Below are 22,698 nucleotides of genomic sequence, written 5' to 3' on the forward strand. Positions count from 1 at the left end.
TGCCTACCTGATGATGAGGCGCTACCAGGATGCCATTCGAGTCTTTGCCAACATTCTGCTCTACATCCAGAGGACGAGAAACATGTTCCAGAGGTCGACATACAAATATGAGATGGTCAGTCAGAGCAGTGCTTCTTAGATGACTTCTTTTGTTACCTTTAGCTCTGGATTCTTCCACCTATTCCAAAGTTTTCTGAAAAAGTTCAGACTGATAACACAATATTTGGGTTGTGTTGATTTTCTCTAAAATTCTGTGATGCATGAATAATAAACATGAGGCATTTTAATTTATGCATTCTTTGAAATGATCAAACAGTATTATAGTTGAAATAGATGTCCTAATACTTGTATAATATGTTTTTTAGGTTAACAAACAGAATGAGCAGATGCATGGCCTGCTGGCCATCGCTCTCACCATGTACCCGATGCGTATCGATGAGAGCATCCACACCCAGCTGAGGGAGAAGTACGGAGACAAGATGCTGCGAATGCAGAAAGGGTAAGAAAGAAACAACTGTATTTGAGGTTCAGCGTTTGTCTCACTGTGTCAGACGGTCCTTTTTTGATACTGTTATCTTATGATACTGTAATGTTACATACGATGAAAGACATGTATCTCTTTGCTTGTGGGTCTGAGCACAGGGCCAGCGATAGCTCCAATAAGCTGCTGGAAATGTAGTATTGGTATTTATGACTGTGGCGCCCATCAGCAACAATGTCTTAAAGCAGCAGAGGTGATATTGGAGCAAATATGATTAAAAAAAAAAGTTAGTTTTTATAAAACGGTCGCTATATCCTGACGGTAGTACATGAAACAGGTAACCTGAAAAAAATCATGTGCCTCTGTGTCCTCCGGGGCTCCTAACAGCATCTGCAAGATTTCACAGACCGGAGGAAAACAAGCAGTCAGAGCTGATCTGAGGTCTGCTGTTCAGCTGCTGTCTATGAGAGCCAGCTGTCAATCACTCGCAAACTCTGACCAAACGGTCAAACTAGGCCGCGCTGATCAAATATGAATCAATGTTATGTCACTGTAATGCCTATTTCTCACCTCAAATGTTTTCAGAATCATCTTGTAGTGCAGTTTTGCTTTAAAATTAGAACGTTTGTGACCCGGCATCCATGTTGAGATCAGGTTGAGATGGCTTGAAGGATATAGGAATAGGAACGCTCTCTCTCTGAAATGGCCTGTGAGCCATGAGGAGGTGTAGAAGTCTTGTTATCTCTCAGAACACTTGAATTATAATATGCTGAAAGGTTATTATGGAATTTTTGCCTAATGATGCCAAAAACATACTGCCTACTGCCACTTTAACTGACACATATATTTCCATCTCAGAGACCAGCAGGTGTTTGAGGAGCTGTTCAGCTTCGTTTGTCCCAAGTTCCTGTCGCCTGTGGTGCCAAACTATGACAACGTCCACCCCAACTACCACAAAGAGCCTTTCCAGCAGCAGCTGAAGGTGTTTGCTGAGGAGGTGCAGCAGCAGGCGCAGCTCTCCACCATTCGCAGGTAAAGCACATCCACTTTGACTGTGTGGCGTAGTTAAAGGGGCCTCGTGGAGTTTTCTTGTAAACAAACAAAAGTTCTGTTTGCATTTAGTGTTACTTACCAAAACGCTTTGTGTGGAGCCCTGAGGTGTAACAAAGGTGTCAATTGAAAACTAAAATATTTGCTATGCCGATTTTTTAAAAGTATTTTAAATCCAGCATTGTTTGTTTTCATCCATGTTTACTATCAGTCGTCTGCTCTACCTTTGCTGGCACATTGCAGCATATCTTAGTTGGTGTATTACTGCCACCTCTTGATCAATGAAGTAGTGTGACACCAATGGTAGGACTATGTCACCCACATGTGCTTGTGCACAAGGACGCACGAGCACAAGATAAACAAATGGGGACCCACACATCAGAAAAACATCTCCATAGGGCTACTAGAGGTCTAAAACTCCACAGGGAACCTTTAATGTACCGGTATGGAGTGGAACCCAGACAACACTTTACATTGTCTCTAGAAACCCATCGACTCCGATGTGGTTGCAGGGTGTCTATACATGTCATCTAAGTCCCAATGTGTCCTTGCAGCTTCCTGAAGTTGTACACCACCATGCCAGTAGCCAAGCTGGCAGGATTCCTGGACATGACCGAGCAGGAGTTCCGTATTCAGCTGCTCGTCTTCAAACACAAGATGAAGAACTTGGTGTGGACCAGCGGCGTCTCAGCTCTGGACGGAGAGTTCCAGTCTGCTTCTGAGGTCGACTTTTACATTGACAAGGTGTGTTAAAGATGCCTCTGACTTTTTTTTTTACATCGTCACAGAGATTAAATAGTATGTCACAGGGGGCAGACGGACCAAAAGCACTGTTGGTTTGCTTAAAATGATGTTCAGATTGAACTTGTTATTTTTCACAGCAGGTCCAAATTGATTCACATGTTCACAAGCCCCCTGAAATACTGCACATGCTGTGTATAATATAGTGAGAGAGTAATGTGATAGGGAGAGATTGTTCACTGTTGTGCATAGTTTTAAGCAGCTCCGTGTGGTTAATGAGCTTTTTCTCTGTAACTCTTCCACAGGACATGATCCACATCGCAGACACTAAAGTATCCCGTCGGTACGGAGACTTTTTCATCAGACAGATCCACAAGTTTGAGGAGGTGAGTAGTGATCCTTCAAAAGAGCGAAAATGTTTGAAAATGAAAGTACTGTCACTGATCCTGATAAAAAAGATCTCCCAAACTTACAGACACTGATTCCACAGCTAGTCTTTTCCTGAACAGATTTGTTTTAAACATAGGACTTTCAGTTATATATTTAGTGTCAAAGACTGAAAAAAAAAAAATCCCTCCGTCTTCCTACAGTTGAATAAGACACTGAAGAAGGTGCCAGCCAGCAGCGGCACCACCGCCGCCACCACCACCACCACCACCACCGCCGCCGCCGCTGCCGCGACCGTGACAGCAGCGAGTTCCGCAACCCGAGCAGTCTGACCAGCAGCAGTGAAGAAGACCCCCTCAGTCTTTTAACAACTATTATTGATGAAAACTTTTCTATGTAACATGGCAACAATAAAGCAATGGAGTGGTGCGCTAAAACTCTTGATCTTTCTTTCCTTTTACCTGTCAAGTGTTAACCCTTAACCACCACCAGATGGCAGTATTTACCAATCTGTAACACTGCCTCAGATGCAGAGTTACGTATGTAGTTAGAAATAACACATATAGACATGCAAGTTTGTCTTGAATTGCAAGTTAAGCCTTTGTCTGTTCAAATTGTACCGGTGAGTCCAATTGAAGTCAACCTTGAGATAGGAAGACAGTCATTAAGGTTTCTCAGATTCCCAGACTTCTCTTGGATCTTTTCATATCCTGCTTGAGCTCATTCTGCTGCATCAGTTTCCATGTTGATCTTGGCTGCTCTCCATCATCCCACTGAGCGAGGTCAAAGGCCGTTGCATATTTCTTTTATTATCACAGATCACCCAACTTTTCCCAACACAGATCTCAGGACTGGTAACAATAATGACAAAGAAATCAAAACTTACAAAATGGGAATATAAAAAAATGAATCTTAAAAACACACCACTCATCAGAAACAGCTTCAGTTGTCATACAAAGGAAAACAGAACGACATATGTCACCGTAGCACAATATACACATACTCCAAACATCCAAATTTATTCCCTACCTATTTTGGTAAGCCAGCATTTTTCTTCAAAAATATTTTAATTCCATCACATTTTCTATAAAATAAAAAAATAAAGCAAACGTCGCTCATTTTGAGCATGACTCTTTTAGTCCTTCAGGTGGCAGTGTAAAGTCTCTGTGGGCACAACGCCATCTTTAGGTCTATAAAAATGTTATAATTCATACTTTTTTAAATTCCATCTATACGTCTTCTTTCTTTAACTGCCTTTAATATAAAATGTATCATAAAAGATTCAAAGGTTGTTTCTTTTTTTAACTTCATGTGGCTCGAGTCTGGGACAATGTTCAATCCTTCTTCCACCATCTTCATCATGTGGGAATCGTTTAGTTATTAGTGAGGCGTCTCCTTGTACATGACTGACTTCGTCCACGCTTAAGATGAACAGCTGGACCAGGGTCTGAATGTTCACTGCTGTCCTGCAGACTGTTTTGTCTTTTTGCCATTGATCCAAAAAAAGCAATTTTATCAAACTACTACACTTTTAACAATTGCACAATGGCCCCTCTTGATCTTGGTGTCAAGTGAAAACTCCACTCTTATGAGCATCACTGGGGGGAAATATTTGATTTGCCATCGATCATTTCCCAACAACAAATGTATCTATTATCTGAAAGAGAAAAGTCTTATCCTCTCTCCTTCAACACTGATTGCATCGTCTTGCAAAAAGAAAAAATATCAGAGAGTGATAACTGGAATTGCGTCATTTTCTCATTGTCCTATTGATGGCCATCCGCTGGTCTGAGTGTGTGTAGCTTCATTTTTTTTTTGAGTGTGTGTATCTGTGTGTGAGTGTATGGAGTCCAGGTATGACTTCAAAAGAATTAGTGAGGATGAGGCAACTTTTGATGATTATAAGGTCAACAAGCTTCTCCCACAGGGAGGCGTAGTTAGTTTCTCTTCTCCACTCAGCTCTTTGGATGAAAGTCAATGACCCCAGTTGGTTTTATCTCGCTGAAGAAAGGTGACCTGCTTATGATTTTCCATTTCCTTAAGGTCATTTGAATGACCCTTCCCATGAATCACCTAATGTTGGACCACCTTCAACATAAGACCCACTCAAACCAACCCAATGGTGAGTAAGTCCTCTTGCAGGCGTCTCACTGATGCACTGAGGTTGGCTGATGAGGTTCCCTAGACTACACACACTCCTCCTCCAGTCCTCCCCAACCATGTCAGGGTGGCGCCGTGGAGGCACAAGGACACACACGAGTCGTGGTTGCGCTCAGACCAGCGAGGCCTCGGCTAGTCATAACTCTGTGATCTCCAGGGGACTCTGCGACAGGGTGTCCCCGTCCTTGTGACGGTGCATCGGGGTGGACTTGGCCGACTCCGTGCGGGCGTTGCGCTCAGAATAAAGCCCCCCGTCAGCGTTAAGCGCCTCCAGAGAACGTGCCAGGGCCCGCTGGTCGTCCTCTGGCAAGCTGTTGAGGTCAGAGGTCAGGAGGGTGCCTGTGCTGCCGTGGACCACGTGCACGCCTTCGGGGCCCTTCAACTCCACAGGAAGCTTGTGCTTGAAGCGCAGTGTGCCGCGACCTCCGCCCATGCCCAGACGCTCATCCTCGTCATCGTCCAGATCACTCTGGATCAGCTGTTGAAGGAGGACAGGAGAGGAGAGGGACAGAATAAACCGACTGGTTGATATTATTTATATAATGAATGGCAGCTCTGTACGAGATATCTTTGAGCTGGAAAGAGGTAAACCAGTGGAAGGAATAGAGAAACCAGTAGATCACTTGAAGTAACAACAATGTAGTGAGACAATAGAACAGCAGAGAAGAATACATTTCATACCAGACCTGGATAAGTGCAAACAATTCTTAGCATTAAGTTGTTTGGGAAGACTGCACAGGCGGGGGTTTCCACATCAGAGCCATTCATAAGTGTAGGTAAGCGTAGATATTGCAGTCTTAATGCTCCATTTCCAGTGATTGTCTAAACTTTCTGGCAATTTCTGTGCAGTAAACTCCCTCAGCTGAACTTTTTGAAAAGTGATTGCAAACTCTATTTGACCCAAAGTCTGGCTCGAGGTAGCAGCAGAGATAGCAGAAGAAGTGAGCAGGTGCCAAGTCAGTGCAGCAAACGGCAGAATGGGAAATCACAGGAATGCAAGATCACTCTGCGGCGGTGTCAGACAGGAACAGCACCTACACCGCCTCCTAGCCCACCTCAGTGATTGACGAGTGATCTCCCTGGCTGGTGGATACTGTGACGAGTCGTGCTGCAAAGAGCGTTTTCAGCCTCAGGTAGTCGTCCAGGACCACATTGAGCAGGGAACCCTGACAGGATGGCAGTTAGGATCAAACAGAGTCTATAACATCATCCACCGTACACACCCTCACTGTTACAGTAATGCTGTAAAAAAACTGCTCAACACCCAACACGCCTCAACACCACATCTTTGAGTCCTTGGGGTCTCTATCTTTGTTTTCTTCTCAGGACATACCGGAGGAGGTCTTGGGTCCGATCCCCCAATGTGTTTTGGGACGGATGGAAGGAGAGAGTAAATGACCAACGAAAAGGAAACTTTTGGATTTGGACGTGTTCATGTGTGTATGTCTCGCTGGATAATCTGTAATCATACAGGTGTCCTACCTTGATAGGCCCCTCCCTCATGATCTGGCCCAGTTTAGCAATGTTGTCGTACTCCTGAATGGCTGCCCTCAAGTAACGATCATCCTCAGGCTTTGCTTGAGGCTCTCGACCAAATGTGCCCTGTGGGGATGACACACAAACACACACACACACATGCTTACTTATGGGGTTAACTCAGAGGACGATGCCTCGGTAAAAGACATCACTTCACTCTCTACCTTCTCATCATTAAAGCATGGAGCAAAATATAATCTATAAAGCTCCTCAGGGTATTGTTGTGAAATATAAATGAACTCAGATTGATGTTGGTACTGACATGAGTGCGTGCAGGGCTGTTCCACAGGTCAGTTATCTCGCTCAGGTTCTCCGGCAGGTCGTCCTCGTGGTCAGCCTGAGCAGCCAGCTCCAGGTTGCGACAGAATGGGTCCAGCCACACTGGATTAGCCCTGCAGAGGCAAACAGCATTACACACATCATCTACAACATGCGAACACACATACTGTATATAAGAAGCATGCAAAGGAAGTATGACGAGCTATACAAATCACTCAAATTTAATGTTGACCTTGACCTCCTTTTTCAGTGAAATTAGTGTTGTGGGACTTCTATAGCGTTTGATTAATTCCTACTAAATTTGTGGCTTTATGGGGAGTTACGGTCTGGAAAGATTTAATTTATTTTTTGGTCATGTTGTTTATGGTTTCCTTAAGAAAAAAGATTACAACAACCTAAACCATAACAAATAAAGTAATATGTACATATAGTAACAAATAGTAACTGTAAATTGAAAAATACATATTCACAAACAAAGGAGAACATTTTTTTATTAATAATAATAATAATAATAATAATAAAAATAAAAATAAAAATAAAAATAAAAAAATAATATTTTTTTATTAATTCTCGAAATATTTCTTGACTGAGTGCAGTGACTTCCTGGAGTCTCTGCTTGTTGCCTTGCGGTGACAGCCCAAGGTGTTGAACTATTCCTTTAACATATATTCAACATCTATTTTTTGAAGTCAAATAAAAGCTAATCCTTGATCTTCAGAACTTATAACTTATAACTACTGAAAAAATACTTATTGAAAACTATAGTTGCTTTATAAAAACACAGTGATATTTGGTGGGAATTCCTTTAAAGCAATATGTGACAAAGAGGTGTTATGATGAAGCTATTATCTCACCCCTCAAAAGAGTACTTGTTAGTGTTGGGCATGTCCAGGATATCCATTAGACCCTGGTTCCCTGGATGGTAGACGACAGATCATTTTAAGTAAAACAGGCTGTAAACTGTAAACTGTAAACTACATTGACAGATGGTAAAAGCCGTAAAAGCCACATCCTGAAGTTAACAGCTGGCGGGACCGTCCCATCAACGAAGCAGCTTCTCACCTGTGGATCCTGCAACGATGGCTTTCAGCTTCCTCTGGTGTCTGCAACACAGCAAGAGACACGAGTCACGAGGAGGTAAACATGTTGATGTCGCTGCTCAGACCGACAGCATGAAGCCATGGTCCATGACTGAGCAGATTTCAAATGACTCAGTCCACTCAAGATCAAAATAAATCGTCATCAATGCAAAATAGCTGAAGGGCTCTTACACTCTGCGATAGTGCCAGTTCATTGTGACAAACAAAATTCCTGCCAAGCACAGCAGCACGGCCAGGATGATGATGACTAGCTGTGAGAGGGAAAAAGAAAGAATGATTAAAAGCACCAAAACACAAAACATCTGCAGCGAGCCTGTGTTTGTTTCTGGAGGACCCGGCCTTGCGGACCTGTAGTGTGGTGATGTCGTCGGGCAGTTTGTCACTGACAGCCGGCTGAACGTCCACAACGTTGAATTTCCTGAATAGGTTTCTCAGCTGCTCCTTGTTCTCATCGATCAACTGAATTACCCTGCAAAACACGAAACACCAAGACACAATCTATAATCTAGAGCTTACATGTGGGAGATATCCTCACTACTCATACAGTATGTGAAAGATTTATTTCATTCAGGACGGTATACCTTTCAACATCTTGGATGGAGTTGGTCTGGTTGTTGACAACGTGGATGAGCATGTCTGTCTGACCGTAACTCACCCTGCCCTTCTTGTCCACATGGAACTGCATAAAAGGAGAGTGAGACAAGGATATCAAATATTTATAACAACACAAACAAAACAAAAAATACAAAAGTCACATAAAAAAACGCCTCACCTGTATGTCATCTAAGTTGACAACGGCTCCAGTAATGTTGGACAGCAGGTCGACAAATTCCTGCTGGTTTTCGCGGACCAAATCAGGGATCTCACTGAAGACTATTTTGACTCTCTGGTCGTCTCGGAGAATATAGATGTTCACGTTGGTGGTTGTACTGTGTCCAGCGGAATCGCACGCCAAAATCTCAAGCTGAAAGTAGCCTGGATTGAAGGCCATGAAGAGGTCGTTTGTTTGGATCATACCATCTGTCAAACCTGTGGAAATAAGGGGAGAGAGTGGGGAATAAATAAAATAAATAAGAAATGAATTTGACTCAATGACAAAACAAACTATCCACTGGCCAGATGTAAGAAACCTTGTGGAGAGATCTGACAGTAGGCACTGGTATAAGGAACGTTCCCTATCTGGGAGAACTGGAACAGTATGCACAAGAAGATGAGGACAACTGACTCCAGGAAGCAAATACACGTCTACAGAGTGAGAGTGAGGGTGCTTCTACATTAGAGCTCGCATCGTTCTCCAAAAGTATCGAGAAACATATAACAAAATTTTGCCTTGTGTATATTTTATGTTCCCAAAATACTACTTGTGCAAGATTATTTATTGTTTTAAGAGGTATAAATCTATCCAGCATAACACAACAAATGTAACTAACGGGTAGATCTGGGCAGCATGTTGAACTGAACAGGTAATGTCTCTTGATTGTGTGTCAATGTTTAAAACCGCCTGAACATTAGGGCTGTCCCAAATAACATTTTTGGGCTTCGAAGCTTCGATGAGAAATATTTGAAGGTATTGGAAGCTTCGCAGCGCGGCAGGCTGTAATGTTCTTCTCTCTGTCTGTCTCCGTCTCCCCCGTTTCAGTGCCCGGGACAGCACCGCTGCCGCAATACTGTACACACACTCAATGTTGTAATGTTGTGGATTATTCCTTTCATGGGCCATTTTGGGATTTATACTTTATTATTACATACTTCTATATATATTTATTAAAAAACAAGGCATTCGAATACTGATTTGGAGGTAGATTATCATGGAAATGGTCGACGCTTCGAAGCATTCGGGTCAGCCCTATTGGATATTGTACATGAGGAAGCTCACCGATGATGAAGATGTTGCCAACGTCCTCACTGCCATTGCTCTGCGACTGGAAGTAGCGGATTGTGACAATATGGTAATGAACCACGCTGTTGTTGCCGATGTCATTATCTATAGCCAAGACCTTGATCAGGTCTGAGCGCACTTTGGCATTTGCTGCAACTCCTGAAATCAAAGAGGGTGGAAGGTTATGGTGGTTTTACCTAGACCAGCACACACATAACAGATTCAAGAACGCAGACTACCTGCAGTGTACTCGGCCTTAACGAAGCGTGGTTTCTGGTCATTGATGTCTTCCAGTGCAATGCGGACTTCCAGCAGGCTGGGGTCACGGGCAGGGTCGAGGGATTTGGCCCGTGCTGCCCTCTGACCCCTGGGAGCAGTCCAGCTTCTGTTGCTGGAAGCCTTGATGATGATTGAGTAGACCGGGATCTCCTCCCGGTCCAGATCCTTATACAACTTCAGCTCTCCATCTGGATTCAAGCCAAAGTTTCCATCACTGTTTCCCCCTGCAGGAAGAGATGGGAAGGGTTTGTGTTCAGTCACCTAAAGCACCAAAGGAATCAGCTTTAAATAGAAAAGAAAGACAGATGGATGTATACAAATGTCCTCATTATTCCTGGGCTTTTGAAGTAAGACGACTTTCATCTGACCACACAATGAATACAAGAGAAATACCTTATCCTCTACGCCTGATCTCCAGGACTTTACAATGGGTGGGTTAACATAATATATTTCACTCATGGGGAAAATGCATTACATTTTTAACATGGGAGCAAAATCAAACATGTTGCTGTGTCTGTAGGACACCGTGTCACCTGCAATGAAGTAGTAGACGATGGCATTGGTGCCTTCATCTGCGTCCACAGCTCTGGTAACGTTCCCCACCACAGTACCTGGAGGAGAGTGCTCAGGCACTGTCAGCTTCTGGTAAGGCAAGCTGCCACGCTGAGGTGCACATACACAGACAGACAAAGGGAAAACATCACAGACAGTTAAATAGCAGCCCTTATGTACAGAGGATGTATTCAGAGAGCTTCATACTCACCGGTGGTTTAAGGAAGACGGGTTCATTGTCGTCAACGTCCAACAGCGCCACCTGCAGAGGCTGTGTGGTCTCGTAAGGCACTGGCTGGCCCATGTCGCGGGCCACAATGATAAGCTGAGAGAGTCGTTTGCACTCAGTTAGAGACATACATACTTACGCACCTAAATACATGAACAGCACACGCACAGCTGACTCACGCTGTGGAGGGCCTGTTTTTCTCGGTCCAGTTTCACAGTAGTTGTGATGACTCCAGTCATGGCGTCGATGTGGAAGTTTTCCCAGTCTCTGTTTCCTGCTCCAGTCTGCAGGAAGCCATAGCGGACCTCTCCATTCACCCCCTCGTCAGAGTCTGTTGCGTGCACCTCATACACCGGCAGGCCTGGGGGCTGCTCCTACAAGGAGGGCAAACAGTCAGGATGTGCTTGTGTGAACTCCTCAACTTGTATCTTAAAGGTCGACTGTAACAGAAAGGTTTACAGGTTTACAGACACTTTTATTTTTCAACCTGGACCCTATTTCCCCATGTTTTTGTGTCTAATTGACTAATAGGTACAACTATTTCTGAAATTGGTCCAGTATTGAGGGAGAGCGCTGTAGACGGCAGCTGCTAACGGGCTGCAATATGGTGCTATTGGGGCAAGCTGGCACCATCATTTACGTCCAATAAAAGGGCTTGTGTAAATAGTCTGTTTTTTTTCTTCAAATATAAACTTATGTTACTAAAAAAAGAAAGAAATGCTCTAATCACAAAGAAGAAGACAACAGTGACATGCATAGGGACACGTGGATGCAGATACCTCTGAGATATGAATGATGGTTCCATTGGCGGGCCTGACAAACACTGGTCTGTTGTCATTGACGTCTATGACCGTAATGATCAAGTCTGCTGTGCCCCACAGGGGAGGACGCCCCTGGTCTGTCGCCACCACAGTCAGGTTGAAACGTTCAGAAGACTGTAGCAGGCGGCGAGAACGCACCAGCCCTGTGTTCGGATCCAGGGAGAACGCATCTAAAAGACAGACAAAGATCGGGGACTAAGTATGGACATGTATGCTGAACCATACGTAGCCTCATACATGCCCTTTCAAAGTTCGGGCAACATTCATTCCACTAACTAAATATGTAATAAAGAAGGATATTTATTGGAGAACTTAAAGAAATGTTGAATTTTATTGTAATAAAGTGGATAATTACACGTTCAAAGAGCAATTCACTCAGAATATTCCGGTAGGTGACCCTACTGAGGCTTTTTTTAGTGCAGTATATTCAAACCTGAATGGGCTCCCAGCATGCTGTAGAGTACCGCTCCATTTTCTCCTTCATCCAGGTCCGTAGCCTTCACTGTGATCACAGACGTTCCACTGGGCTCATTCTCAAACACGCTGGTGTTGAACACTCGCTCCGTGAAGCGTGGACGATAATCGTTGACATCGAGAACTGTCACCAGGACCTGGACAATGCACCGACAGGCAGATCAAGTTTCAGACACAGAATGTTCCTGACATAAGGTTACATAGAGCCTAACCTGTACGTCGGCATGTTTTAGCTCATTACATATTGCTCACAGTGTATACTGTATGTCCACCAGTAAAAAACATTTTAGTACAGAAATGCAAAAGATATGTTTAAAGTAATTTAGAAACACTGTCAACATTACATAGTTTTTCTACCAGAGAGCACAGACAACTTCATTTTTCCTGCTCAGTACAAAAGAAAAGTACCAAATAACCAAATTTGAAGGATTCCTTAAATTTAAGATTAATTTCAGGGATGTTTTTTTCATGTTGGGTGCCACGTTGTGCTATGTTAAAAAAAATTGGTTGATATACTTTTTTAAACTCTCAAACAGGTCGGCCTCAAAAATCCAGTATCGTCAGGCCCTAATTTGCATTTTCACCATAGTCTGTATATAAGAAGTGGACGTAGTCACCGTGACATCACCCATTGGTTTGTTGACTGCCGTTTTGAAGCCTCAAGTTCGGCATTTTGGCCGTCGCCATCTTGGTTTTTTGAAACCAGAACTGACACGAGAGGGTGGAGCTACAGTAAGTACAACTGAACGCTGAATGAGACATTTAGGTGACCTAAATGTTATAATTAACTTTCATGAACTGAAAACACACTGTGAAAGGGTTAAAGTTGTAAGACAAAAACACGGACAACGCCGTGGTAGCGACCTGTCAATCACAAGTTAACCACGCCCTAAAGCATACCCCTTTATCCACTATATTTGACTCTAAATGGGACCATAATTTACTAAATGAACATCACGCTGTATTGAAGAAGACTTGAAACTAGCGATTGAGAGCATAAACTCATGTTTACAATGTTTACTGAGGTAATAAATCAAGTGAGAAGTAGGGTCATTTTCTCATAGACTTCTATACAATCAGACTTCTTTTTGCAACCACAGTCGCCGGCCCCTGCTGGCTATTAGAAAGAATGCAAGTTTAAGGCACTTCTGCATTGTCTTCCCTTTTCAGACCCTGGATTTCGCATCCTGATAGTATTTAATTAAATAAATGAATCAGCAAAATATGCTCCATTCTGCTTCAGCAACACGACTCAGATGACAGAAATGTAAACTATGTGTCATATTCAGGCTTCTCATTTATTAAATATGTTACTGTGGATGGTATTTGGTGTTTATGTGTGCAAACTCAAAAAGTGTAGATTATTATTGAGATACATATTCAAACCCCCATTTACAAGATTTCCTTGTTACGGCCAGTGATCTCTACCTGCACGGAGTTCTCTCGTCTGTTGCTGGAGCTGCCGCCAGGGTTGTCACGGGCAACAGCGGTTAAAGTGTAGTGATCCTTTGTCTCTCTGTCCAGAGGAGAAAGGATGTAGATCTCTCCCTGACAAGAGGAGAGCGAATGATTAGGAAGGAAGTACAGGCTGACTGGGAGTGGTGGTTGAATCAAGACATTTATTTGTGACAGAAATGGAGCATGGAGGTCAAATATGTAGATGGTCTTTATCTTTAGCACGCTTTGTTTAAACTTTCATTTCCAGGCAGGATGTTTAATGTTGACACTTAGCTCTGATAGGCAGTAGGGCGTAGTTGTGATGGCTGACTGAGCTGATGTGCTAGTGTATAGTTTAACTCACAGTGGATGGTTTGATGCCAAACTTGCCTTCCCCGTCTACCAGGCTGTACTCAATGACAGCAAAGAGGCCGGAATCAGCGTCTGTAGCGCTGACGCGAACTATGGTGGTTCCCAGGTTCTCATTCTCGAACACAGGCTCCTACAAACACAAAGTATATTATACAGTGTCTTTACTGGCAGTTAATTGAGGTGTTACTCATTAATAAGGGTGACATTCAGGTGGTCGTCATCAATGCTATTAGCTACACCTGTTATTTTTCCTGCAATGACAAGCCAATATCAGCTGTGAGTGAAGTCTCTTTCAATATAGCATATCTCAGCTTACAGAAGTAGCCACTTAAAAATAATAAATTAATCCTTTTTTAACTCTCCTCTTCAGTTCTGCTCTGGTGGGTGCAATTTGTGTCTTAATATTCAGTTCAGTACCTGATATGAGGGTTGTAGGAAGAAGGGGTTGTTGTCATTCACGTCCACTATGCGCAGAAAAACGGGCAGCTCAGCTATCCTGGGAGGAGAGCCGTGGTCCTGGGCCCGAATCGTGAAATTCAGCCACTGCACCTGCTCGAAATCCACCGTCTGGTTGGCTACAATCTTACCTGAGACATTTGTAAGGCAGTGATAGTTACAGTTAGGATTCATCTGGCCTATAATTAATAGTCAAAATGTATATGACAACAAGCAAGGAATGACATTATCCATAAGTAATACATTTCTTGTGAAACTTTTACATCCACACAGTGTTTTCAGTTATTCTGGCTGATTAGACGTCTGCTCAGGTTGAAGTTGATGATCATCTACATATAAGAATGATAAAGGTGTCATTTGTCCCGCCCTAACAGGTTCATCAAAGCTAACAGGAGACTCAAGAAGATGTCAATCAATTACAGTCTATACTCGCCCACACCGCCCTGAGAAGAGTTCTAATCAGCCATATTAACTAAAAACACCTGTGTGGTTTGCCAGAGGCTTTAAATGAAAGATTAATGTACTTCATATTTACAGTGTTGGTGAATTCGCTGTTAATGTTTTAGCCTGCAGCCTACATACCAGTGGAGGGGTCCTCCAATCTAACGTATCCCCCTCGGGGCAGGTGGAGCAGCTGGTAGATGACCTGGCCGTTAGGACCTTTATCTGGGTCAACAGCTGTTACTGATAGCAGTGTTGTGCCCGACAAAGCTCCTTCCAAAATCTTCTCCGTGAAGTTGGACGCTCCCAAAGGTCGGAAACGAGGGGCATTGTCGTTTACATCCAACACGTTTATGGTTAGTCTCGCTATAGAGGAGAAGGTCAGAATGATAAGGGAGATACAGAGTGAAAATAACTTACTGAATGTATGAAACTGAACATAAGTTTCATGTTAGAAAACGGACTTACCGTTGGGAACGCTTTCTGACTTGTCAATAACAACACTGGCGTTGTCATGGACAGACACAATGATCTCAAATGTCGCTACCAGCTCTCTGTTGAGCGGGTTGCGTACAAACACTGCACCTGAAAATTCACCAAAACACATCTATTTATTTTCCCAAATGTAAGATTTAATGTACTCAGTATATCTATCATCAGTCAAAATTAAACTTTGTAGATCAAGAACCTGAATTTGACTGAGATCCATGTCTCACCAGTGTGCAAATCAATGCCGAAGGACTCCTGCAGGCCATCCACCGGTTTGTTACCATCATCCTTTGCCTCCACTGAGATGATGTAATACTCCAGCCGCGGATGCAGATCTGGGTCCTCAGCTGTCAGCGTGGCCACCACCACACCCGGCGGTGTGGACTCATTGACGCTTATTATGGTTACAGGTCTTACAAAACGGGGCCGTGAGTCGTTTATGTCATCCAGGATGACGGTCAGGATGGCTGTGCCCGACAGGGGGGGCGTGCCACGATCAGTCGCCATGACGACCAGGCGGTAGGACCCACGCTCTTCTCTATCGAGGGTGGTGTTACCCACCAGGACCGCGCCAGAGAGTGAGTCGACAACGAAGCGGTCCTGAGCACCGCTTTCCAGCCGATACATCAGCCAGCCATTGGAGCCAGAATCAGCGTCGGTGGCCGACAGCTGAGTCACCACCACACCTGGATGAGACAAAGGACACACAAACATTTGTATTCTTGTAACCAGTCATTGCGATTCCCAACATGTAAACCCTTAACCTTCACACAAGGGAATGAATAATGGAATATTCCTCCAAGCCCACTCATACACACAGATCACTAGCCAATCTACACACCAGTGGGGCTGTTCTCAGGGAGTCGAACGCTGAAATTGGACGGGCTGAAGACAGGAGGGTTGTCATTCTGGTCCAGGATGGTGACTGTGAGAGGAACACTGCTGTTTAAGCCTCCTATGTCCGCTCCAACCAGGAAGAGCTCTACCCGAGGCTCCTGAAACGCCTCACGGTCCAACTTTGCTCCCTGACGCACACGTATCACACCTGGAGGGAGATACAGAGACATTAACACTTGAATTGCAGTTTTTTTTCTCTCTCTGTGTACTTGCTGAGGAGTTATAATGTTACCAGAATTGGCATCCACAGTAAAGAGGTCCACCCTGGCTCCCAGCAGGCGGTACTTCACCACAGCATTGGGCCCAATGTCTTTATCCTCAGCCAGAACTGGCCCATTTAACACTGTTACAGTACTACCTAAAAGACGGGCAGAGATAAAGAGAGGGACAGGTGGAGAAGTAAAAGGATCACAATCAGGCTGCAAATTCAGTGAGTTTGACTTGAGAGTAGATAATAGCAAATACAGATAGAAAATATCCAAGATACACTGGTAAAATGTTGCTGCCACCACTCTGTTAACTCTGATAATCAAAAGACTAGGACTCATATTATGCATCCAAATAATCTAACTGGCTGCTCTCGTGACAGATTGGTCCATGTTGTGAATAAATCCATTGTGGTTGTACAGTCATCATACCTTCTATCACACCTCTAACTTTCAAAGTGAAAAAAAAATTGTAAGTAAACAAAGTCAGGAAGCGGGCGAGACAGTGCTACAGACAGCGTTTTGGCTCGATGCCCTTGCTGCAGCTACAGATTGCCCCCACTCAAGGGAATAGAGAGATAGACACACCAGCTTGAGTGCTACCTGCTGCAGAGTTCTCTGTGATCTCAGCCCTGTAGCTGGTCCTGGTGAATATAGGCCTGTTGTCATTCTCATCCAGAATGGTGATCACCAACAGGTCTGAATCCTGGTGGTGTGGGAGGATGAAGAAACAATTATATGAGCAGATGATTATGTGGTATAGAGTGAAGATGAGAATAAGAGTGAGGAGGAGAACAAATAAGTTAATCAGCCCCTCAAAAATGTAAATTGCTACAAAGCACTCCACTGTTATGTAAGTCAGAATAGACCGGTTTTGTAGTTGTTTTGCTGTGCACACACCAGCGGGCTGCTTTCACATGCTAGTGGTTACAGCTGCTTTTTTGCAGCTCTGGGTTAGAACAGTTTCTCACCTTTGCCACAGAGCTTAACACATTTAAAGCCTGCCACATTGTTTTTATAGAAAAACCTTGCAACTGCCATTTGGTAAATAGAGTGCATGAGATTCTCATTATAAGCTACAAACTACAATAGTGCTTAAAGGCAGGTTATCAAATCACAAAATGCCTGCATAAAGAAAGGTGTCCTATAATGCTCTAATTTTCCGAAATTAACTTCTGGTGCAGAAAGTCAGCAGAAAATCCTACAAATGAATATTACATTAGTATTATTATAGTAGTACAATGCCATTGAGCATCTAAAATGCAGGATTGCCTGTTATCAATTCCTCCAAAGCTGACTTGAAAAGATACAAAGATTTTACGTCAGTGTTTTCTGAATGTTTCAGTGGTCACTCTGTGACAAATGTGGCAATGTGTGAACGCTTGCAGTATATGTGCACAGGAGGGTGGGGTTACCCTGCGAGCGATGCGGGGGTTCTCGGGATTGTCTTTGACAGTGATGGTGAGTCTGTACTCAGCCACTCGCTCTCTGTCCAGCGGTCTGTTCACCTGCACCACACCTGTCTGACAGACACAGAGAAAAAGAGGTAAATCACTTTCTCTCTTTTCAGAGATTCATTCTTGATGACAGTATGTTGCATTACCCATGTACACCCTGGTGCTACTACAGTATACGTCTTTTCACCTTCCCTTCTCTAAAGGATATGCAGTATTTGTATACTCTGTAATATAGTTATGCTGTAAATCCACAAATGTGTATGCAGCCAACATCTGTAAATATATCTGTAGCAAGGCTGTACAAGCGTTAAGTGCAGACTTTTAGATGAAAGGGAGCTGGAACATCTGTCCCAAGTTCAACTGACAACCTAATGCGCGATCAAGTCTGGGAGCTGCCAGTCACAAGTCTCACGCTTCTTCTTCCATGCTTCCCTTTATTCACCACCTGCTCCACCTTTAACACATCAGTTAGTCAGATTTTTCTGGTTTCTACTTAAAGAGTTACTTAACACCAGGCTGAAAATCAGTGTTTTGCTGCCCACTCTGGTTGAAAGTTTCAAGTCGGTTTTACCACCGATCACTGTTGGGTGTGTGTGGTCCAAAGTGTACTCCGTTGAACCTGTAACCAAAGTGGGGTCGCGGGACCCCCAGGGGTCCTTGAGGAGGTTCCAGGGGGTCCCCAGCAAAAAGGGGAAGAATTTATTTTCAGTATAATTTCATCCATAAGTAACACAATGATAGAATCTATGACTATTTTGGTCATGGGGTTCATACACCTTATGTAATAAAACATCTAAAAGCAAAAATCCTATCAGATGGGGGAACTTGGGACAAAATCTTCAAATCAAAGGGGGGTCTGTGGTCTAGTTTTTGTCAGTTTAGGGGTCCTTGATGTGAAAAGGTTTAGGAACCACTGCTTTAAACCCCTTTATCTCACCGTGTCGTTGACGTAGAAGGCTCCATCCCGGTTGCCAGCAGTGATGTTATAAGTGAGCAATGCGTTACGTCCGCTGTCTGCATCTCGCGCCCGGACTCTGGCCACAGAGGTGTGTATGGTGGCGCCTTCACTCACGCTGGTGTTGAAAGGCAGGTTCAGGAGGACTGGGTCGTTGTCGTTGATGTCTCGGACACGGATCCCCACCACCACCTGAAGAAAACAAGCCAAGACAAAAATAAAACTTCACACTTGTGCCTGTTCACAGTAACTCGTATTTAAATTGTCTGTCTACAATATATGTAAAAAATGATTGTGCCACACAACTCCTCATAAATCCATCAAAAATATTCGTTAAGCATACATGTAACATGTTTAAAAAAAGTTCTTAATAATATGTTAACCTATTTTCATAGCATGTATAAACCAAAGCTATTTTTTGAGCTGTATCGTATGGTTAACTGGCATGATTTTGTAGTATGTAGGTCATGTGTACAAAACCTCACAAACCATCTATTCATTAGTTGGAAGTTGAAATGTTCCATATGTTGTTGTCATATTCTTCATGCAAGCCAAATTGCAGCACAGAAGTGAAGCTTGTGAGATCCAGATTGTTCAAGAGGATATGGTGGGAGTGTGTGGCTGCTTGCGTGTGTGTGGGTGTTTGTGTAATAGAGGCCCACCGAACTGTTGCGAGACGGCGTGCCCAGGTCTCGGGCTGTGACAGTGATGTTATAGAAGGCTGTTGTCTCTCTGTCCAGCTCTACATCCTTCCTCACCCGAAGCTCGCCCTCCACTGGAGAAACCATGAACTCATCTGACAAAGAGAAAGAGACAGAGGCTCAGAGACACACAGTAAGGACTTAATAGTACATCACTCCCTCAACAGAACAATCCGGTACTAACTCTGGGGATCTCCACCGGTGATGCTGTACTCCACTTTGCCGTTGAGTCCAGAGTCTTCATCGCTGGCTCTGAAAGTCCAGACTCGAGGTCCTGGCTGGCCCTCGGTCACCTCGAAGGGGCCCTCATAGGCTCTGGGGAAAGTGGGCGTCACATCGTTCACATCTAGGACATTAACCAGCACCTAAGGAAGGAGGGAGAGGGAGTTTTTAACACCTCTATTATGAGAGAGGTAACTGTAACATGTACAGTATGTGTGGCAGGAATAGAAACTAGCCAAGTTCACAGTAATGTGGTTCTCCACAAGCAGCTTTACCATGTATGACTACCTTTACCACTATATCATAACATATTTTTGAAGGTAATAGAAGGATTTCCACACTTAAATTGGACATTAAATTCAAACTTTTGGGTCTTGTGTCTTGAAATCCTGATGCAAATCTACACACCAATACTCAATATAGGGTTTTACTCATGTGAAGTAGTAAAGGGATGTAGAAACGACAACAGAACTGATGGATTTGGGGTGTTTTTTAATCACGTTTCTACATTTTATCTTAAAATACCAAGCTATCTAGGTCATTCATTCATTTTTTAATTTTGACATCTTATTTTGTGTTTCTCAGATTCAAAAAAATTCTGTGATTTCTCCTCTTATCAGTTTGTTCCATGTATATTTACAGATTAGAGGAAATGTATTAGGGTTGCAACTAAGAACTATTAATGTTAAATCTTTATTTATATTTATATTTATTTATTTTATTTTATATTTATTATTATATTTTCAATAAATCTATTAACTGCTTAGTTTATTAAAAAAAAGCAAAAAATGGCCATAACAAGCTTCCAAAGTCCAAGATGATGTCTATGAATTGCATGTCTTGGCCAACAGTCCATAGGTCAAAATGATTTACTTTATAATTATACAAAACAGATAAAAACAGCAAATCCTCACATTGGAGGAGCTGGAACCACCTGACTGAGTGATCAACTATCAAAATTGACGATTGATTTTCTGTCGATCAACTATTGTTTCAGTTCTAAAATATTAAATATTACTTTAGTTAACTGTATTAAATAGTGTGTCTCATTTGCATAATTACTGTTGTGCTGGATGTCAGACGTAGAGCAGGATGTGGACACTGGTCCGTAGCCGTGACAACCAGTGCGTAGTGTCCGTTGCTGATCTCGTAGTCCAGCTCCTTTACGGCTGTAATCCTCCCCTAAATGCACACACATACACATCATACACAGAAGGTTAATGTATGTTTTTTTTTTTTTTTTTTTTACAGATGTAACAGTACAGTTTAAGTATAAGTTATCATGTCTTACCGTGATGCTGTTTATATGAAAGGTCTGGATCAGGTTTCCGTGAGTGATAGCATATCGCAAGGTGCCGTTCAGACCCTCATCTGGGTCGATGGCCGTTACTGTGGCGATGGTGGCACCCACTGTGTCTGGTCCCTCGCTCAACACCGTGACGTACTCCTCCTCAGGAAACTCCGGGGCGTTGTCGTTCTCATCCACAATGTGAACATAGATGGTGGTTGAGGTCTGCGTGAGAAACAGAGGGAAACGTTAACAGCCGTATCTACTATTTATAGCCTATTGTATTAAACTCTGCTGGCAATTTGGGTTTCTTTTTGTCGTGGAAAACTGTATTAGACATGAAAAAATATATGATTCTTTCAATGTCATGGTTTGTTATTAACACTTACGCTCTGGGCGTCTCGAGGTTAAGATAAGAATGGAGACCTTGTAGATGTCTAGACCAAGGGTTAACCATTGTTTTGTCTCCTCCCTGATGACGTGAGATACACTGTATGGCTGGGTGAATCTTTACTTTACTGTCACTTGAAGTTTTTCGTATATCTCTGTCCATGCACACGTGCTGTACCAAAAGCTTCTCTGATCAGATTTATGTTGTAATAATATATTAATGTAAGGACAACTGGGGCTCATCGAGTTATTCTTTTATTCATCTAAGTGAAGATTGTCCTGACATCACCCTCTCAGGTCGACCTGAAAGTGACTCTAAATTTGATCTTGTTGTCCATTCATCATTATAACCAGTTTGTTAACCTGCGATCCCCTCTCTCCATCCCCTAGTAGCAGAGCGAATGCAGGGGGTTGTAAACTTGAACATGTTAGTCTAGTCTGCCAGACTCATTTACCCTTTATCTGACTGAGGTTTGTGCAATGTAGTAGCCTCCACCACCAGCAGCCGCTGTGATCGCCGGAGCTGATTACGGTCACTCTAGACAATGCTTGTGATTCCACCAGACGTGACACAGTATGTTTCAGAAGTGGCTCTATCTGTGCCGTGTTTCGATAAATCTTTCAATGATTATAACATTGAAAGATCCTACAGTGATTTACTATCATATTACAGAGCAAAGATCAAGCACAAAAGGCCAAGCCTACAAAACCCACGTCTGGTAATCACTGTTTTTTATTTTATAATAATCACAAAAAATAATATCTAATAATCAAGCAATTTCTCTAAACACCTACTTTTATACACGTCATGCTACAGCCACTCCTACACCTTTATACAGTGTTCACTAGAGGAAACATCACTTTATGATGGGCATATATGACGTGTGATATTAGAGCTCATTTAACATGGGAGAATGGGAAAAGACAGTAGGAGCGTATTTTATTACAGACAGAGGGAGCAAATATCTTGTGAGAACCAAAAAAGAAATCTTAAAAGGAAGTGAGGTGGAAAGGAGATGCTGCAAGGTAGTCAAAGGTTCTGCTTCCCTGATGTTTCTTCTCACTCAAAACCTCAAATGTAAGTGAAGCGAAAGAAAGAAAGCAGTTCATCAAACCATTGAAAGATTCTGATACATAAGCAAAAGTAGAGTGTTGAATCAAATCCTGCTCCACCAGTCTGACCTCAAAGTTCATCTAAAAAGATGGACCGACTGACTGGCACCCTCAGGCTATGGGGGTTATAAAGAGGCCATTAGAATTTCACAATATTGGGCTTTCTGCATGAGCTGTAACAGAGTGTGCGTGTGTGTGTGTGTGTGTGTGTGTGTGTGTGTGTGTGTGTGTGCATGTGTGTGTGTGTGTGTGTGTGTGTGTCTGAGCAAAAGATAACAAATAATTACAACTAGACTAAAACACACA

The 22,698-nt window shown here is 43.0% G+C and overlaps 2 protein-coding genes across 2 annotated transcripts in view; one reads left to right on the forward strand and one right to left on the reverse strand.

Annotated features, from left to right (window-relative positions):
• The window catches only part of LOC119495151 (eukaryotic translation initiation factor 3, subunit 6 interacting protein), a 7,827-nt gene extending 4,731 nt beyond the window's left edge, over positions 1 to 3,096 (forward strand). Inside the window, exons 10-15 of the mRNA XM_037781383.1 lie at positions 1 to 115; positions 366 to 499; positions 1,340 to 1,513; positions 2,086 to 2,275; positions 2,578 to 2,658; positions 2,863 to 3,096. The exon at positions 1 to 115 is cut by the window's left edge and continues 56 nt beyond it. Coding sequence (XP_037637311.1) covers positions 1 to 115; positions 366 to 499; positions 1,340 to 1,513; positions 2,086 to 2,275; positions 2,578 to 2,658; positions 2,863 to 2,991 — 823 coding nt within the window. The 3' untranslated portion in view covers positions 2,992 to 3,096. The remainder of the gene's footprint in view (positions 116 to 365; positions 500 to 1,339; positions 1,514 to 2,085; positions 2,276 to 2,577; positions 2,659 to 2,862) is intronic.
• Positions 3,097 to 3,447: 351 nt separating this feature from the next.
• The window catches only part of cdh23 (cadherin-related 23), a 185,158-nt gene continuing 165,907 nt past the window's right edge, over positions 3,448 to 22,698 (reverse strand). Inside the window, exons 41-72 of the mRNA XM_037781381.1 lie at positions 20,893 to 21,114; positions 20,664 to 20,783; positions 19,564 to 19,744; positions 19,341 to 19,474; positions 18,661 to 18,870; positions 17,682 to 17,789; positions 16,870 to 16,972; positions 16,293 to 16,418; positions 16,005 to 16,208; positions 15,391 to 15,849; positions 15,143 to 15,259; positions 14,816 to 15,040; positions 14,195 to 14,364; positions 13,770 to 13,907; positions 13,397 to 13,516; positions 11,928 to 12,105; positions 11,453 to 11,664; positions 10,853 to 11,047; positions 10,656 to 10,769; positions 10,426 to 10,555; positions 9,853 to 10,116; positions 9,611 to 9,772; positions 8,507 to 8,763; positions 8,316 to 8,413; positions 8,083 to 8,203; positions 7,906 to 7,985; positions 7,697 to 7,737; positions 7,489 to 7,549; positions 6,618 to 6,747; positions 6,302 to 6,421; positions 5,875 to 5,985; positions 3,448 to 5,297 (exon numbers count right to left, since the gene is read on the reverse strand). Of these exons, the coding sequence (XP_037637309.1) occupies positions 4,956 to 5,297; positions 5,875 to 5,985; positions 6,302 to 6,421; positions 6,618 to 6,747; positions 7,489 to 7,549; positions 7,697 to 7,737; positions 7,906 to 7,985; positions 8,083 to 8,203; positions 8,316 to 8,413; positions 8,507 to 8,763; positions 9,611 to 9,772; positions 9,853 to 10,116; positions 10,426 to 10,555; positions 10,656 to 10,769; positions 10,853 to 11,047; positions 11,453 to 11,664; positions 11,928 to 12,105; positions 13,397 to 13,516; positions 13,770 to 13,907; positions 14,195 to 14,364; positions 14,816 to 15,040; positions 15,143 to 15,259; positions 15,391 to 15,849; positions 16,005 to 16,208; positions 16,293 to 16,418; positions 16,870 to 16,972; positions 17,682 to 17,789; positions 18,661 to 18,870; positions 19,341 to 19,474; positions 19,564 to 19,744; positions 20,664 to 20,783; positions 20,893 to 21,114 (5,253 nt within the window). The 3' untranslated portion in view covers positions 3,448 to 4,955. The remainder of the gene's footprint in view (positions 5,298 to 5,874; positions 5,986 to 6,301; positions 6,422 to 6,617; positions 6,748 to 7,488; positions 7,550 to 7,696; positions 7,738 to 7,905; positions 7,986 to 8,082; positions 8,204 to 8,315; positions 8,414 to 8,506; positions 8,764 to 9,610; positions 9,773 to 9,852; positions 10,117 to 10,425; positions 10,556 to 10,655; positions 10,770 to 10,852; positions 11,048 to 11,452; positions 11,665 to 11,927; positions 12,106 to 13,396; positions 13,517 to 13,769; positions 13,908 to 14,194; positions 14,365 to 14,815; positions 15,041 to 15,142; positions 15,260 to 15,390; positions 15,850 to 16,004; positions 16,209 to 16,292; positions 16,419 to 16,869; positions 16,973 to 17,681; positions 17,790 to 18,660; positions 18,871 to 19,340; positions 19,475 to 19,563; positions 19,745 to 20,663; positions 20,784 to 20,892; positions 21,115 to 22,698) is intronic.

The sequence above is a fragment of the Sebastes umbrosus genome, chromosome 10 (assembly GCF_015220745.1).
Source record: "Sebastes umbrosus isolate fSebUmb1 chromosome 10, fSebUmb1.pri, whole genome shotgun sequence".
Taxonomy (NCBI): domain Eukaryota; kingdom Metazoa; phylum Chordata; class Actinopteri; order Perciformes; family Sebastidae; genus Sebastes; species Sebastes umbrosus.